General features: G+C 41.3%; 1 protein-coding gene across 5 annotated transcripts in view; it reads left to right on the top strand.

Moving 5' to 3' along the window:
* nfic (nuclear factor I/C) overlaps positions 1-18530 on the top strand; it is a 54224-nt gene that overhangs the window by 13379 nt on the left and 22315 nt on the right. For 4 of the 5 annotated variants that reach the window (XM_080770314.1, XM_080770311.1, XM_080770315.1 and 1 more), the window contains exons 3-6: positions 737-913; positions 1679-1862; positions 16756-16830; positions 18314-18388. In XM_080770314.1, the coding sequence (XP_080626440.1) occupies positions 737-913; positions 1679-1862; positions 16756-16830; positions 18314-18388 (511 nt within the window). The remainder of the gene's footprint in view (positions 1-736; positions 914-1678; positions 1863-16755; positions 16831-18313; positions 18389-18530) is intronic. The other variant, XM_080770312.1, reaches the window with a different exon arrangement.

The raw sequence follows: 18530 nt of genomic DNA, 5'->3' as shown, positions 1-18530 counted from the left end.
TCAGGGCATCCTTGAAAAAGAGAGCATGCTATGGTCTTAGCTGAATAAATAAAGGTCAATAAAAAACAAGGATTGATTAAATCAATTAATTACCAGCTGCATTATAATTAACTGTGGGGTCCGCTATAACTGCACCTCTGTGTCAGTTTCAGCGCAGTAGTTTAGGGAGGAACCACAATTTTCTAAGGCGGAACTATTGTGTTCTGAGTCGTTAGTTTCCGCCCGCCCCGGACATATTTGCGGTGCGCACATACAGTACGTCAGCCAATGAGAAAACCAGCTTGCACATCGATTGTAGACTGCACAGCAGCTGGTAAAAGTCCCCTAACCCTGGCACTGTTAGATGTACCCCGGCCCTCGCCATTTTCAATTGCCACTGGTGTTTAATGTTTACCATTTCACAAACAGGGTTCAGACTCAGAGCCAGTAAACCTGGTAGTTTGTCAATATGCATTCACACACTGGCCACGGCTAAAGACAACATGCATGCTCTTGTGGTATCTTGGATAAAAACATCCAATGACAAACGGTCAGTTATGCAAGTACGCAAATAGCCTGCGGTGCGAGTGAAGGGTAGTTGTTCACTCACTGTTGACTTACCGGTATACCGGTAAACTCTACATATATGTAGAGTTTATTAGATATTATGCTAAAAGAGGAACATGAGGCAAAATTATGAAGATATCAGCTTTTGTTTTCTCACATTATGATTTTATTCTATTTATTCTTATTCCAGGTAAAACAGAAATGGGCCAGTCGTCTGCTGGCCAAGTTACGGAAGGATATCAGACCTGAATGCAGAGAAGACTTTGTCCTGTCAATCACCGGGAAGAAGGCGGCATGTTGTGTCCTCTCTAACCCTGACCAGAAAGGCAAGATGAGGCGCATTGACTGCCTCAGACAAGCTGACAAGGTCAAATACATTTCCTTCATTTAATTAATGTATTTGTTTATCCGGGAGGGACAATGTGTATGAATGAACAATACTGCACTGTAAATCCATACTGTGGGATTTAGCAAGAGATAAGAATGTTCATCCTTTCCATGTTGAAAAATGTCCATTCATTTTTCAAAAGTAGCAGAAATTGCAGATCTACAATATTACAGATAGATGGTAGATCAACTATTTTGTACAATATTATATATTTTATTTTGTACATTTTGCACATTTTCGAGTTCGCCTTTTAAGATATTTTTTTTTGCTTTCGCCTTTTTTTCCCTTCTTTTTTTGATAGATGAAAGTAGGCTGACAACGTTTAATTCCACTAATAAATGTCGCCGCATGTCATCCCGTCCCCTATTTCCCGTCACTGTGCCCTTGGAAAAACGGAATTCCATTAATGAATCTTTCAAATAGGATTAATATTCTAGGTTGAACATGCATGGTGCTGGTAATCCTATTTAGATGAATGTCCAGAGAGCGCACGACATAGGTGGTGATTAGAGCCAATCTAATATTAATGATGATTATAACTATAATCGCTGTTATTCTTTCTTCTTGTTATAATAGGTGCGTAAGCTGTATTACTTGTAGCCACGTCCATTCTGTTAATGAGAATCCCATTAGAAAGCAGAGGGAGAAAGCCTGGTCAAGAGTACAGTCATTGCTATGTTATTAATGTTATTAATAGCTATAGTAATACGTTCATTTTTGTTTTGTTTGGGGGTGTTGTTTTAGGTGTGGAGGTTGGACCTGGTGATGGTAATCCTATTTAAAGGAATCCCTTTAGAAAGCACAGATGGCGAGCGGCTGGTGAAAGGAGGTCACTGCTCCAACCCCATCCTCTGCGTCCAGCCTCGGCACATCGCTGTCTCCGTCAAGGAGCTGGACCTCTATCTGGCTTACTATGTGCAGGAGAGAGGTACGTTCACACATGGCACAGACCTCTATCTGGCTTACTATGTGCAGGAGAGAGGTACGTTCACACATGGCACAGACCTCTATCTGGCTTACTATGTGCAGGAGAGAGATATGCTGTTCACACAAGCATGGTTCACACAGGCACAGACGGATGCCTGCCCTGCATCCACTCACACATGCATACATGGACGTAGACACTTCCACACATGAAGTGGCCATCCATGTATAGGTTGCCGAGTCTTTAGATGTTAAACATTTCCTAGAATAGAGAGCACACGGACACGTGCGTGTGCATGCACGCATGCACGCACGCACAGAGATATTTGCATATAGTAGGCCTATACATCATGCATACCAGGGCATATATAAATATCCCCAATTGCTACTACATAAATATTTTGTAAAATATAAATTATTGGTGAGTTGGTATCGAGGCATTGACTCTCTGCTTCACGCTCGTTTTAGATCAGTGCTTTTCAGTTTTTTTTTTCTTCAGAAAATGGGTGCTAGCATAGGTAATTTGACTCATTTATAAACATGGAAATTATTTGAAAAGAGGTGAAATTGCTCTCCTTGCCAGACAGAGTCAGGAATTGCAGTGAGTTTGATCTCGAATACTCACCTGTGGGATGTGTGGTTATCTTTGACTGACACGGAAACAAGTTGAAAAGGACACTCGGATGTTTCCACATTCTAATTGCAGAGGGCCAAAGCACTGTGCTTTATGAATAAATACAATAGGCATTTGGGAAAGGAGTTTGTCCTAACGATCACACTCACTGCACACTCTATCTAGCTTCGATGCTGCTTACCTGAGTCATATTTATTCAGCTTAAATTGCGCTCGTGTTTGCTCTTTTTTTTTCTTTTGTTTTTGTTTGTTCAGATAATCACGTATATGGTTATGGGCCCGTCCGGCCGGCTAGCGAGCAGCTAGCTTTGCCTGATGCTAACTTCCTGAGTGCTTATTATAGTTATCTGCTCATTGTTTAGATAAGCGGATGCCAAGCTTTACAACTCTTACAGTAGAAGATACTTTTACCCTTCGTCCCCGTCGGCTCATGCACTTCCTTCCTTCCTTCTGCCTCCTCCCTAGTCCCTCTCTCTTTCCTTCCATCCCTTTATCGCTTCTTCTCTCTATCATAATGCCATCACCTGGGGTGGCTGAGCACACGCACGCACGCGTACACACACACGCACGCACGCACGTGCGCGCAAGCACACAGATACTGTACATTGAAAGAGAGCGAGGGAGAAGTAGGTTAGGGGAAGAATAGCTAGTCAGCATTTTATTGTTAGAAAGGCCGAGGGAGAGAGAGAACGACGAGTGAAAAGCATAATGAAAAAGACAAAGAAGGGGTGTGCGGCTGTGTGCGCGTGTGTGTGTGTGTGGGTGTGAGAGAGAGAGAGAGAGAGTTATAGAGTGGGAACATACAGATAGAGTATGAGTTGGAACAGAGGGAAATTATTTGAGACAGAATAGTAGCAGCACCTCTGGTATGTAGCCCTGCAGTTAGCCTCAATACCCAGGCTTTCATTCGTCGGGACAAAACCCTGCAGTGCTCTTCATAGCACAGAGTAGACAGACAGACAGACAGACAGACAGACAGACAGACAGACGAGGTGGTTTATGGAAGAGACATGCAACGACAGAAGCAGGAAGGAAGCAATGAGGGTAAGAGGCAGGCAAGGTCATGTCAGGTCAGCCCTGCAATTCCACCGTCCTCCTGCGGGGGCAGTGTTCAGCATTCCTCTCTTTCATGTGTCTCTGTGTGTTTACACTGAACACAATGTCAGCGTAATACTCTGAGCTTATATAGATACTTATTGACGTCTGCAGCAACAGAGAGGTTTACACTGGTGTAAAGTAACTATAAGTACATTTACATAAGTGCTGTATACCTATGTAAAATGTTGAGGTATTTGTACTTTACTTGAGTATTTCCAATTTCCAATACTTTTACGTCTACTCCCACTGCACCTCAGAGTCAAATATTGCACTTTTAATACACTACAATGAATTGAAAACTTTAGTTAGGCTACTAGTTACTTTGTAGCTATTGATTATTATTACAAAACATACATTAACCATGTCAGCTCTATGCATATTTCGGCCATTTGTAAATAGCCGATCTACAAGCTCACAAGCTCACAATTTTGTGAAATGGGACATTCTGCAATATGAGTACTTTTACTTTTAGTATTTTAAGTACATTTTGAAGCTGATACATTTGTACTTTTAGTCGAGTATACATTTTGAATATGGCACAAACTGTAGGTTTGTTTCTATTGTAGCGGTCGGTAGAGATGTATTGTACGTGCTAGGTTTCTATTGTAGCGGTCGGTAGAGATGTAGGTGGTAGGTTTCTATTGTTGCGGTTGGTAGAGATGTATTGTACATGCTAGGTTTCTATTGTAGCGGTCGGTAGAGATGTAAGTGGTAGGTTTCTATTGTAGTGGTTGGTAGAGATGTAAGTGGTAGGTTTATATTGTAGCGGTCGGTAGAGATGTAGGTGGTAGGTTTCTATTGTAGCGGTTGGTAGAGATGTAAATGGTAGGTTTCTATTGTAGCGGTTGGTAGAGATGTAGGTGGTAGGTTTCTATTGTAGCGGTTGGTAGAGATGTAAATGGTAGGTTTCTATTGTAGCGGTCGGTAGAGATGTAGGTGGTAGGTTTCTATTGTAGCGGTTGGTAGAGATGTAAATGGTAGGTTTCTATTGTAGCGGTCGGTAGAGATGTAGGTGGTAGGTTTCTATTGTAGCGGTTGGTAGAGATGTAAATGGTAGGTTTCTATTGTAGCGGTTGGTAGAGATGTAGGTGGTAGGTTTCTATTGTAGCGGTCGGTAGAGATGTAGGTGGTAGGTTTCTATTGTAGTGGTCGGTAGAGATGTAGGTGGTAGGTTTCTATTGTAGCGGTTGGTAGAGATGTAAATGGTAGGTTTCTATTGTAGCGGTCGGTAAAGATGTAGGTGGTAGGTTTCTATTGTAGCGGTCGGTAGAGATGTAGGTGGTAGGTTTCTATTGTAGCGGTCGGTAGAGATGTACGTGCTAGGTTTCTATTGTAGCCAAATCAAATAATCAATGTTGCCAAATCAACATAATATAACGTACCAAAGTTAAAGTATGTCAACAACAGTATGCTCACATTGAGCGTGAGCGTCCTTGCCTATTATCTCTAAAATGTTTCCGTTGTATCATCGTGACCTTTTGCACCGTTCTGTTCTGTTTAATGTTGCAGGGAGATTGAAATAGTTGCTGCGTGAAATGCTTTTGATTACATGATTTCACCAGACTCATTCCTGTCCCTTGTGTATTAGCAGTTACACTTTATTATATGGCCTGTTTCCCTGTTTGTGTGTGTGTGTGTGTGTGTGTGTGTGTGTGTGTGTGTGTGTGTGTGTGTGTGTGTGTGTGTGTGTGTGTGTGTGTGTGTGTGTGCGTGTGCGTGTGCATGTGCATGTGAGAGAGAAAGAGAGAGAGAGAAAGTCACACTGTATGGTTGGTTGGCTTGTTGGCAGTGTATGAATTGATGTGAGTTCCCGGGTTATTTTTAGTTTCACTGCGTCTCTTAGACCAACGGACACACTGTGAGGGAAGACCTAGATCTGATTTTCCAACCAGGCTAATTGTTTGGTAGCTATAGCTACAGTACTAGCCAGATAACTTTACTATAGTTTCCATCCCGGTTCTAGTTTTAACTTTACTAATTTCCATCTCTGTTCCAGCCCTAGTACTATAATTTCTAACTTTACTAGTTTTAACTTGACTAATTTCCATCTCTGTTCCAGCCCTAGTACTATAATTTCTAACTTTACTAGTTTTAACTTTACTAGTTTTAATTTAACTTTACTAGTTTTAACTTTAGGCCTATACTAATTTCCAGGTTCCAGCCCTAGTACTATTTCCACAGGCAGCATGGGGCTTTAGTAAGGAGAGGTGACATGGCACGGTTGAATTCTGCTTTTTGTGGCCACAATATTCTGTATAACACATGCCCAGAAATGTGTGGAGACCACTAGGTGAAGATCTTGTAGGCTTCAATATTACTAACGGATGTCACCATTACATTATAAATAAATAAATAAAGTTTGATTACGAATTTAAGTCTACGATTAATTGCCACACATTAATAACTTTTTTTGTTGTTGCATTGAACATTGGAACGTTACGATTTGTATTTCTGTTTGGGTTTTAGGCTTCGTAATCACAAGTTGCACAGGGCAGATATGTCAAATAACTTAAATATACAAAGAAATCACTGACACAATTAATAATAATAAAAAACATCTTTCCAAAAACAGTACAAAATAGCGGAAAAAGTTGATCTACAAGCTTACAACACGTCACAAAGTTTTAATGTATGGACATTTTTAACATGGAAACGATTGACGAATCGATTATGCAAAAATAATTGCGATTAAGCTATTATGTAATAATTGTAACGGAACAACACCATGTTATCTCTTCTTCTGTATAGGCTAGCTAACTTTAGCTGTATAGAGGTGGACCGTGGCTTCACAGTATTAACTCCACAGAATCTCTCTGCAAGTGAAGAGGAAATAAGGCCTGGTTGCGTCTTGATAGGGAGGTTGGGTAAAGTAAGTCTAGTTCCTGTCAAATATGGGGGGGAAAAACCGCTGAATAGCCCATTCTCCTCTACATTGCAACATCATCACAACATGGGAACTGTGGTGTGCAGACCCAGTCATTTCGCCGTGTGTATTGCATTACAATTTTTCTTGATTGCTCGAGCACATTTCTCTCAAAAACAAAAAATCACTTTTGCAAAACAGCTAACACTGCCCTGCCCCCCCCCCCCCCCCCCCCAAATCCCCGAATTGTGTTAGGCGAAATGACACATTTCATTTGCTAAATGCCCTTGAGGACACGCCAAAACATGTCACAAAATCAAATAAGTCGACCTAAACAGCATAGCTTGTCATCTCACAGAACTTGTCATCTATCAATCATTACACAATGGCCCCTTTTTTATATACAGTATGTGGGTGCCGCATACTATGGTATATCAACAAATGTATACATAAGTACAGTGTGTAAGGGCGAGTAAACATTCTACCACAGCAGCATGGCCTCTAGTCTTGTTTACTAAAAGCGGTCAAGGACCCCCAGATTGATATGTATTCACTCAGTTGTAGGCTATGTCAAAGACCCCCAGATTGATATGTATTTGCCCATGGATTGTCCTGACACATTGTGAGCTTGTAGATCTGGTTTCTCCTTGAAGCATGGTGTATGGTGTTTACATGGTGTAAAGTAACTGAGTACATTTACTTAAGTACTGTACTTAGGTAAATTCTTGAGGTATTTGTACTTTACTTGAGGATTTCCAATTTCCAATACTTTACTTACTAGTTACTTTGTAGATTTTGATTATTTCAGTGCCCCCTAACAGTTCTTTATTAATTGCTCAATGCTTCACTCCTGCCACCAGCACAGGGTTGTTGTCTTGGAGTTCTGTAAAAATGGTTTTACATATACAGTAGTAGTGACATACAGTAAGGTATACAGTCACTTAGCGATTCTTCTCATTCCTGAATATTCACTCACTATCGATGCCTCGTACAGTTGATCCCCTGAGACGGCTGGCCCTGCTGCCCGGCCTCTCTCGCTGAAAGGCTGTGATTGATGACGTGATCAATAAACCGGTACACAGATTTCATCTGAAACATTGGCTCTTTGTCTCCCCCTTTGAGTTGCTCTCTGGCCCTCCCGGGTCCTCCTCTGTACTTGTCCTTGATCTCTTATACTTAAATAAATCTCTCATACCCTACGTTTTAACTGCGGGCGAACAGCGGCGAGCGACTCTAGGTGATAAAAATCTCCTAGTGGGCGTTCCTACTGTCATTGAAGGAATGCTGTCATTGAAGGAATGCTGTCATTGAAGGAATGCTGTCATTGAAGCATGGAGGCTAAAACACATGAGTTTGATTGGCTATGGCCGGACAATGTCGTCCAAATTATTTTTTATATGTTTTCGGGCGACGTTCCTCCGCTCACTTTTCGACTATCGCCTCTTCGCCTGCTATCGCCAGTAGTTACCGGGTCCCACAGACAAATAAAGCACTTCCGTAAAATTCGCCAGGCTGTCGCCTGCTGTTAAAACGCAACTTCGTTATGCATGATGTAGGACTGATTGTTGATTGAACGAATGTGCAAAGAGGTTCTGCAATCTGCACACAAGCAGGAGAGATTCGCAATTATAATATAATATAATTGCAAATACTTCGTTTGACATGATTTACTAGATTATCTTTTTGTGGGTTTGTATGGAATTGACTTTTCAGATGTGTCATATTTGCATTTTGTGTGAAATTAATGAGAAATGACTTTGCATTTTGCAAAAAAAACTGTCACGAATGATTACAGTGGACCACCGTTTCATTCAAAGTGACTTTAGCAATCGAGAAAAACTGTAATAGGGAGAGTTAAACAATAGCCTTCTGTTGCAGATACTTTCCATGTAACTTTGGACCAATTCCAAGCTACAGCTATAGGCGATTTGCATTCTGATTTCTGAAAAACTGACATATTGTCAGAAAGAGGTTTAAAAAGAATTGTGCCACAATGGCTGATATGCCGCAGGGAAGAGCTTGTAGAAATTACTTTTGTGCATTCAACTCGTTATATCTGGACGAGGCACAGGAAATCCCCACCCACTTATTTCAATGAAAGTTTCTCTTCTCACACAGCGCATACTCTTCACTCTTCCTCCTTCCGGGTTTGGGCCAATTGATGACACCATTAGCCCATAAGGGTTGACAGTGTGGCTCAGGTGTAGAGTGGGCCGGTGGAGCAGGCGGATGGGAACCATGAGGTTCCCAGTTCGATCCCGGGCTCCCCCAGAGTTGGTGTCCTTGAGCAAGACTCTGAACTCCTAATTGCTCCCGATGAGCAGATTGGTGCCTTGCATTGGTTTCCTCCGCCGTGTGTGTGTGTGTGTGTGTGTGTGTGTGTGTGTGTGTGTGTGTGTGTGTGTGTGTGTGTGTGTGTGTGTGTGTGTGTGTGTGTGTGTGTGTGTGTGTGTGTGTGTGTGTGTGTGTGTGTGTGTGTGTGTGTGAATGTAATGCACAATCTATGTAAAGCGCCTTGGATAAAAGCGCTATTGTAAATGCACCATTTGGTTACGTTTTTATTTGTGCATGTACGGTACGTCGGTGACGTCACAAACTACCTCCATTTGCAAAGCCTGTGAGCCGAGCTCCTTTAGCTTAATTGTTCACATTTTGCCAAGACTTTGCCACTCGTTTAAACGTCCTTCTGGTCCAGGGGAGCTTTGATTCATCTACGGTTGGCCACAGCAGAATGCATAGAAAGGCTCTGTCTCTGGGAATCAGAGGGTCCCCTGTGCGCTTCCCCCCCGACCCCCGGCGTCTCTGAGCAGGACATGTTCACGCTTTCAAGATTTTTCTAAAATGTTTAAAAATAGCAGATGCTCGAAGTGATGCGCCGTGAGCTTAGTACATCTGCCATTTTTAAATAGCCAACACAAATTAAGTCCTAAAATGACACGGATGCTTTCCTAGTTTTAATGGGTTAATGACACATTTCATGTAGGCTACGCAAATGTACTGACAAAAAGACCCTAAATGAGTGGGAACTGCCCATATTATTACTATTATTATTATTATTGAGGTGAGTTAATGTCCACTTGTGCAAAGTTGTCCCCCTTTTTCTTTTATAACCACCATTTTTATATTTCAGTACATTTGATCTATTTCTAGCAAGGTTGCTAAACGAACATTGCTACCGGCAAGTAGGCTTGTTTTTCAGGCTAAGTACCCACTTAGCCTGAAAAAACGTGCGCTAACCTGTATTATATTTAGAGAATTATTTCTACAGCTATTTCTATTATTTTCTCTTGCTGCAATGTCGAGGTAGCCCAAAACCCAGCAACCTCACTCTTATACTTGTTGTATAATGGGATGTAACTGTAACTTAATCTTGAACCTGGCCTGTTTCCCTAAGGGAGAAGGATTGAGGGCAGGAGGGAGACTTTGGGGCACAAGGCGAGTGACAGTGGAAGGAAAACAGAGATATCGCAGCCAGCCACTCAGGCAGACTGCAGTCTGCATGGCTTGAGCTTAATGCACACCACATGGATGAAAGCATACTGTACTTGTACTATAATGCAGTGGTTCGTATAGTGGGTCCTTGAGAGGGTTTCAGTGGGTGAGGAACAGTTTCACCATTTCAAAAATAGCGAAAATGGCTCGTCTACAAGCTCCCAACTAGTCGCATGTCGGCATGTTGTGAGCTTGTAGATTTGCTATTTTGTGCAACTATTTGCTCATGACATTCCCTGCCAGAGATACTTAAGGAAATATAAAACTGTCTTGGCAGTTTGTCTAGAACAGTGGTTCCCAAACGCTTTAGCCCCAGACATTTGACGTCTCCTGACTATTTAGCTGTCAGGACCTGTTGCGGCCCGGGAAGCTCGCATTACGTCACTGCTAGTTCCGCTGGTTACACCCGACCGTTTAGTGACGTGAGTGAGCGAGGAAAAGTGATCCAGACTGGATCACTAGGCTGATGTGCCGCGAGCTACAGTGAAAGCAGCAATGTCTTTCACATCTCAAATATCAGTTTGCTGCAGTGTTCATTTTGATTTCGTTTTTGTCATATATTTAGTCGTCTGAAATGTTTTACTTTTGGTCTAGTTTTAGTTGACTAAATATAAGTTTTATTTTGGCAGGCCTTGATGGTGTCGTAATGCCTGATTTATTGTTTATAGTTTATTGTGTGACCGCCAAGCATTAAATGACATGTCTTAATTCTGCTGGATCTCTTCACTAGTCCTAACATTTCCATCTGGTTCTGATTTGTTGACAACATTGTCAGTATATTTAGTCATAGTTTTAGTCATCATAAGTTAATTAAACACTGGTTTGCTGCTGTATCTGTTGAGCGAGTTGTGGCGACCCCAAATCAACGCTTCATCGTTTGATCTGCACGCTACTTAAAGACAGTGATTAATCTCATTAAAAGAGCTGAACTAACGGGAAATGGGCCATGCTGTTCAGACACGTTTTCTCCATTCCTCATGCCATTTCAATTGCACAACATTGCAATTCACAACTTTGCACAGCGTCACAATCGCCCAGATGTGCTCATAATGCGCACACGCCGCATAGCCGGCTAGAATGGAGGGAGCATACTCGAGGAATGTATACTGTAATGGAGGATGGCCACTTGATGAGCTTAGTTTTTCTTTCAAGATTGCATCCTTGAGAGAGGAACAGAGAGAGAGAGAGAGAGCCTACAGTATTTCAGCCTCTCAATAACCCAGCCCAGAAACCTCTGGGACCCTTCGTCGTCCACTCGTGTGTTTAGGCCTATTTATGATTAGTCCATCATTAACCAATAGCTTATACTTACTATATGTGAATGTTAAGTGAAAAGTTATCACGTGTTACCAACACATCCTATTGCATTTTGGAGCCAAAATATCTAAAAGTTTGTGGAGAGTAAATAGGCACTTCTTAGGTTACACTATTACCAATTGAGGTCAGGAACCTGTGACAGATGAGGTTTTATGAAATGTAATTTCCTCAACTCTGTACGGTCGGGTAGGTAGTGCTGAATCTGCCAATGATACTGATAGTGTGCTATAGTTCAAATATAATGAAGAAGCCTTTTTTGTGGTGCTACATTTGAGAATGGGATGACTACATTAGACTGATCAGATTTTAAACTAATTGGCACCTTTTAAAGCCTTTTGACAGAAACACTGAATAGGCAATGTGCCATGCTCTCACATTAAACCTTTGATCTCCATAAAGTCTGCTTTTCAAGAACAAAGTGACGACTTCACGCTCCCATTCAGTGCCGTGTATTTTTAGTGTACTGTAACGGATTTAGGGACTTTACTGTTGTTTAGTGTAAGCAAGAATGTGAACAAAACATCTTAATAAGGGATTTATAAGACTGCAGGGATCTTGCCAGTGCATCTTTTGCTTACGTTGTGGACATGATTGCCTTCAATTAATTAGAAGTAGTGTGTGTGTGTGTGTGTGTGTGTGTGTATATATATATATATATATATATATATATATATATATATATACCCCCAACACATTTAACCATTTGGCCGTCAGCATTCATTAAAGAATGATTATATAATATGCCAGGATATCCCCCCGTTCAACCCTTATTTTGGAGATCCAAAACACTAGCTCTCACTAGCTGATGAGAAGTACAGGCCAGCGCCATTACAGCGACCGCTATGCTCCGTGCAATAAGCGGTGTTTGAAGAAAAAAAAAAGAAAAGTATTGTACCCTGTCCTTTTTTCCGTCTTTCTATATTATTTGTTCGGCACCAAAAAAATTGTTTATTGTCATGATTTGTCAACTCGGCTGTTGGCTTTGTCCGAGGCTTAAATGTCTTTAAATAAATACTTTTTCCTGGTTTACTTATTCCTGGAAATACAATTTCCTGGAAATACTATTTCCTGGTACCCTCGTCGTTCTGAAAGGGGGCGGGATGCGACGCTCTATAGTGCACACTAGATAAGATCTTTAAAGAGATGCTGATGTTGTCTAAAGGTCAATTCAGAGTTCCTCTTGATGCTACGGGCGATCCCGGGGCGAATGCCCCTTTCCCATTGGCTGGTCGAAAATCTTTGTATAAACATATTTAATACGACTGTGAGCTCAGTCCAAAAACAACTGGAAGAGGACGCCGTGTTCAACATCTGGTTTTCATATTGCGGTTCTTTTAGGAGCTGTAGAATCGCAGCTCAGCGTTCTACACACACACACACACACACACACACACACACACACACACACACACGACGACACACAGAGCAGGCAGTGCAACTGCACTGTAAAAACCCAGCAGAGTTAAATGGATGTTGAGGATTTTATAGTGTGCACACTGTGACCCATGATGCTGGGAGGGCTTGGGCCTGTGGGTGGAGGGTCGGGTGCCTCCACAGCAGTTGTGGAAAGTAACTAAGTACATTTACTTTAAGTGCCACTTCACCCCTTTTGCAACCAGATCTTATTTAATTAGGTTTAGGACACAAGAAACACTTCCTGGACTACAAGTCACACCTCCATGCAGGCTCCCCCCTCTCCACAAGGAGGGGCAAATGCACCAAAGCATTATGGTCATTGTAGGAATTCAACAAACACCTGCCAAACACACAGACTTCATTATTCTTCTGGCCATATGGTGCAAATTTCAAATTGTAGATCTGTTATCTACTACAAATACTATTAACATTGAGTGACTGCAATTTCTTCCAGCAGTGAAATGCCCCTTTAAGTAGCTACGGTACTTGAGTACAATGTTGAGAATGTATTGCTTTGCTTCAGTATTTCTTACTTTTACTTTTACTCCACTACATTTATTAGAAAACTTTGGTTACTAGTTACTTTGTAGATCTACAAACTCACAATGCACACACATTGTGAGCTTGTAGGCTAGATCTACTATTTTCAAAAGATTTAGTAAACTTGAAACGGTACATTCTGCATAATGAGTACTTTTCCATTTGGTACTTTAAGTACATTTTGATGCCAACACTTTTGTACTTTTAACTCAAGTATAGATTTTGAATTTCTACATTTGAGTATACTTTTTTTCACCGCTGTTCGGGTGCCTCCACAGCAGCAGCAAACGTCTTCGTCCCCCCCCCCCCCTATATGAAATGAATAAACAGAACCAACAGTCATTTGGGGCATAAAAACCCTCCTACCGAACTCGGAGCCCAGAGTCAATGCTCTGGTTTTAATATTGTGGTTTTCATAGGCAGCGCTATAGCTCACCAACACACTGCCAAGCATTAGAAACAGATCATCCATCTTCGTGCGTGTCATTGTTGTTGTTGATGTTGTTGTTGTTCTCAGAAGACCGGGGGTCACTTCACGTCCAATTTACTCAATTCAAGATGTAACTGAAAAACCGCAATTAACTCACAAAAACGACCACCACATCGGGTTCAAGTTATTTTCCAAACAGGCGAATATGGCTGCTGTCTTTCTTGCTGCAAGCATGCATTGTCCAGCATTTTGAAAGCTACAGTAGTACGCCCACTCTGTGAATTGATGGACTTGACCCCAGCCAGCCACAGTTTCTGCAGTTCTATAAATGGATGTCAGTTTGAACACTCTCGGTTTTTACTTTTGACTGTAAACTCGAGTGTTAATTTAACTTTGGGGGTGTATACATTTAACCAAATGGACACGATGAGGAGGGTCCATTTGGTTTTGTTTGTGCACTCTCAGAGTTACAAATGGATACATTAACTCTCTGGATTGTACTATGCATACTAACCTGGAATGTAGGCTTTAAAAGGATGGTTGTTGTTTTTATGAATCTTTTGTTTTGTTACTTGTCACGATAAAATGTGTGCCAATCGTAACACAGGTAATCCAAGTTACATTGCTACTGACTATAAAAACAAATGCCAAGCACCCAATACATAAATAAATTAAGTATAGAACAGGTGAAGAGAGACTGGGATTGTTCTTCTTTCTTTCTTTCTTAAGTTGCGTAATGTTTGAATTTCTTTTTGTGTGTGCGTTATTATTGATTTGGCAAGGCTGAGTTGTTGGGGTTATATATTTTGCACAGAAGTTATGAAACATTTTTAAATAGGAAAAGTTGCTGCATTGTGCAAAGCTACGATTCCTCCCCTCAGGCATTGTTGAACCTTCAGGTTGACACAAGCTAGTTTGTGCATTCTTCCACTATACAAGTTAAAGTGTGCAACATCATCAAAAATAAATTTCGGACATTTGAACAGAACAATGCATCGTGATGTGATGCAGCTTTATAGATCATCTATTTTCAAATGTTTTTTAAACAGTGGACAACTTTAATTGGGACATTCTGCATAATGAGCACTTTTACCATTTTGATGCCAATACTGTTGTAGTTTTACTCAAGTACGTTTTGAATTCCGGTCTTGTAATAGACTAGTATAAGGTAGTATTGATACTTTTACTTAAAGGACAACTTTATTCGAAGTTAACTTAACTTTAGTTTTTCTCAACAAAGGTTGAGAAAGAAGGTTGTTTTAGGTTGTTATTAGAGAAAGTAAAAGATTGTTTTTGTCATTTGCTTCTTTCTTTCGTTTTAGCGATTTTAGCTATTATTTCAACCTTTGTTGAAAAAAACTGAAGTTGTCCTTTAAGTAAAACATGTAGTATGGAGTACTTTTTCCATCACTGGCAGATACAGTATCTCTGTGATATGTCTCCAGACTCCAACCTACACGTGTTGTGTTGAGAAGTAAGGAAAGATCTATCTGTCTGAAATTGCAGTCAGATGTGCTGAAAATGGAACATTTTATAAATGTCGCCAAGATTAAATAAACAAAGTACGTCCATGATTTGGACATCGGGGCCTTTCATGGTCGTCTCCTCTATTTGTTCTAAGAATGTTCAGTGAAAAAGTACACATGATGATGTTGGAGTTGGGGTCAGAATGAAAACGCTTTGATCGCTATACAAGATTTCTCTGGTTTCCACTTTTATCTCTGTCGCATCGCTGGAGAATCTACGGCGAAAAACCTCCGTACTCTGATTCGTTTCGCCTTTTGTCCGTCACTCATTTCTCCATGTCTCCATCTGTGTTTTCTTTCTCTTTCCTCTCTCACTACTCTGTCTCTGTTTCTCTCTCTGAGTCGGTACCTCTGTGCCAACAGCAGCTTTAGTTCCTGGCACCCAGGTTCTGTGGCCAAGAGAGAGAGAGGGGGGGGGGGGGGGGGGTGAGAGAGAGAGAGAGAGAGAGGGAGATGGAGAGATGGAGAGGGAGAGAGAGAGAGAGGGAGATAGAGAGAGAGAGAGAGAGAGAGAGCGGGGGGAGAGAGGGGGAGAGAGAAAGAGAAAAGGGGAGAGAGAGAGAGAGAGAGAGAGAGAGAGAGAGAGAGAGAATGACAGAGAGATTGTATAAGGAAAAATGGGGGGCGGTGGGGGCAGTTTGAATAGTCTGCCAGCAGTTAACTCCTCTGCACTCGATGCTCCTGCCAAAAAACACAATTCCACAAAAGAAGGAAAAAAGAAAAAAGGAATATTGCTCTAAAAAATATATTCTTTCCTCAGAAAGAAACAACAGAAATGACATAGCAACAGAAACAGTCGTAAGAGATTATAGGAGGGCATGGTTGGGGAGTAGCACACACAGTATTACAGTGTGTAACGGTGAAAAATAAACAAGTGATTGAAATGTCAGAATCATTAAGTTGCATTTGTACAGAGTTAAATTAACTTAAAATGTAAATGAATCAAAACGATGTATTTCACAGTGTATTTGTTGGTCACTGAACCCCATGTCCATGCATAATTGCATATACAACCTAATTTTAATTTCCAGTGCTGGAATGTAACTAAGTACATTTACTTAAGCACTGTACTTGAGTAAAATGTTGAGGTATTTGTAGTTTACTTGAGCATTTGCAATTTCCAATAGTTCTATCTACTCCACTACATCTCGGATCCACTACATTTATTTGAAAGCTTTAGTTACTATAGTTACTTTGTAGTTTTTGATTATTATTACAAAACATACATTGACCACTTCAGCACACCTATACAGTATGTACAATTCGGCCATTTGAAAATAGCCGAAGATCTTTAGACATTTGAAAACTTTAAACGGGACATTCTGCATAATGATTACTTTTACTTTTGGTACTTTTAAGTCCATTTTGATGCCAATACCTTTGCACTTTTACTCAAGTATATTTTGAATTCCGGACGTTTAACTTTTCCACCACTGGCTACAATCTAATTAATTTACTCTCTGTGTCTTTGCTTGTCTGTCTGTCTGTCTGTCTGTCTGTCTGTCTGTCTGTCTGTCTGTCTGTCTGTCTGTCTGTCTGTCTGTCTGTCTGTCTGTCTGTCTGTCTGTTTCTTTCCCTCCAGAAGCAGAGCAGAACAGCAGTCCCAGTCGAACAGGAGTGGGCTCTGATCAGGACGACAGTCGGACCGCTACCATGGGTGAGATGATGACTGCACTCAGTGCACTGCACTGGGCAATATATTATTCGGCATTTGAGCCACGGACCACCATTCGATGATATTTAGCCTCTCAGACCCAAAACTAAAGAATATTTTGTTATCGTCGGATGTGATTTTGTCCACAGTTCCATGCTGTATTGATGTTGGTACCATATATAGGAGAGATAACAGGCAAACGTTGATCTAAAAACCTGAGTGAAGTGAGGTGCGCTCTTATCATCATACATCATCTAATTCCGGCCAATGGCTGCTGTGTCATCTCTGTATTGTGATGACACCGTTTGTTTTACATCACCATTACATCACCATACAACATGAGTTAAACTTTAGCGCCCCTCACTTCACACGAGTGTGATCTTTACTTTACCCCCCCCCCCCCCCCCCGCTATTGAACCTTTTCGAGAAAAAAAAGAAACGACAATCGTCTAAATATGATATCATCATCACAGTATATCAATAAAATGTGACTTGGTGAATTGGTCTACATCGGCCTGCCCTAGATGGTGATAAAGAACGTAGAGCATGCAACATCCACTCTAGGGAGCAGGTGCAGCACAACCAGAATGGCATCAAAATAAAAATAGAGTCAGTTCGCACACTGTTCTTGTTGGCTCCCACTGTTTATAGAGCACAGAAGTCCTGGCGTGACTCGCGCATCCCCTAGAGCTGGTCCCCGGAAGTACTTTCACTTTGGGTTTCTTCTTAAGCCCTATAACCACACCATGCAACTCCTTGGGTCCAAACGGTTGCCAGGAGTTAACGCTAAAACCGTCTTGACCCTTTGGTGTGGTTTGGGCCAATGAATTCCATGCGTTGAATCACTAATTCACTCTAGGGTCAACGTGGGTCAACGTGCAACAAGACACATCACACTGCAGGGACAACGCTAAAACCGTCTTGACCCTCTGGTGTGGTTATGGCTTTAGAATCGTCTCATATATAAGCAAAAACTAACAAACTGTCTCTGCGATGTTGTCGGGGAGGTGTCTCTGTATCGGTTACGACGGTCAGTCAGTTATATGATATGATGTCTGTTTCTAGCGAAAATGTAACTCATTCGTCGTTGATTCTTCATATCCACATGAGTGAATTATTATTTTGTTAAATTTTGGAACATACTGTAACTCTTATTTGACGCGATATAAGAACAATCTGTGGGAATTCAGAATGGGGGGAAAGAAACGTTCCGCTGGTGCTCTATTGCAGATCAACGTTTCGATGAAGGATCTTTATCAGGATATTAATGAAGATACTTTGTGGATTGAAATGTTGATCCGTTATAAACAGTGGGAGTTCACAACCGTGTGTGTGCAGACTATACTGTAATTGCACGCACGCACGCACACACACACACACACACACACACACACACACACACACACACACACACACACACACACACACACACACACACACACACACACACGCGCACGTGTAAACTACTGTTTCTGTCTTTCTATAGATGGTCCAGAGTTCCAGGACAGTTTTGTGACGTCAGGAGTTTTCAATGTCAACGAACTGGTCCAGGTCTCTAGAAGTAAGTACCTTAAATAACAACTAATCCTGGCATAACCCTTACCTTTATAGACGCTATTATTTCATACATCCTAATCAAGTTGGCCAGCACTATTCCGTTGTGTTCTTATCTTGTACAATGTTAATTATGGGTCCATTTTTAA

The sequence above is a fragment of the Protomyctophum bolini genome (genome assembly GCF_963924005.1).
Source record: "Protomyctophum bolini genome assembly, chromosome: 8".
Lineage (NCBI taxonomy): Eukaryota > Metazoa > Chordata > Actinopteri > Myctophiformes > Myctophidae > Protomyctophum > Protomyctophum bolini.
This window is presented reverse-complemented; position numbering and strand designations above follow the sequence as displayed.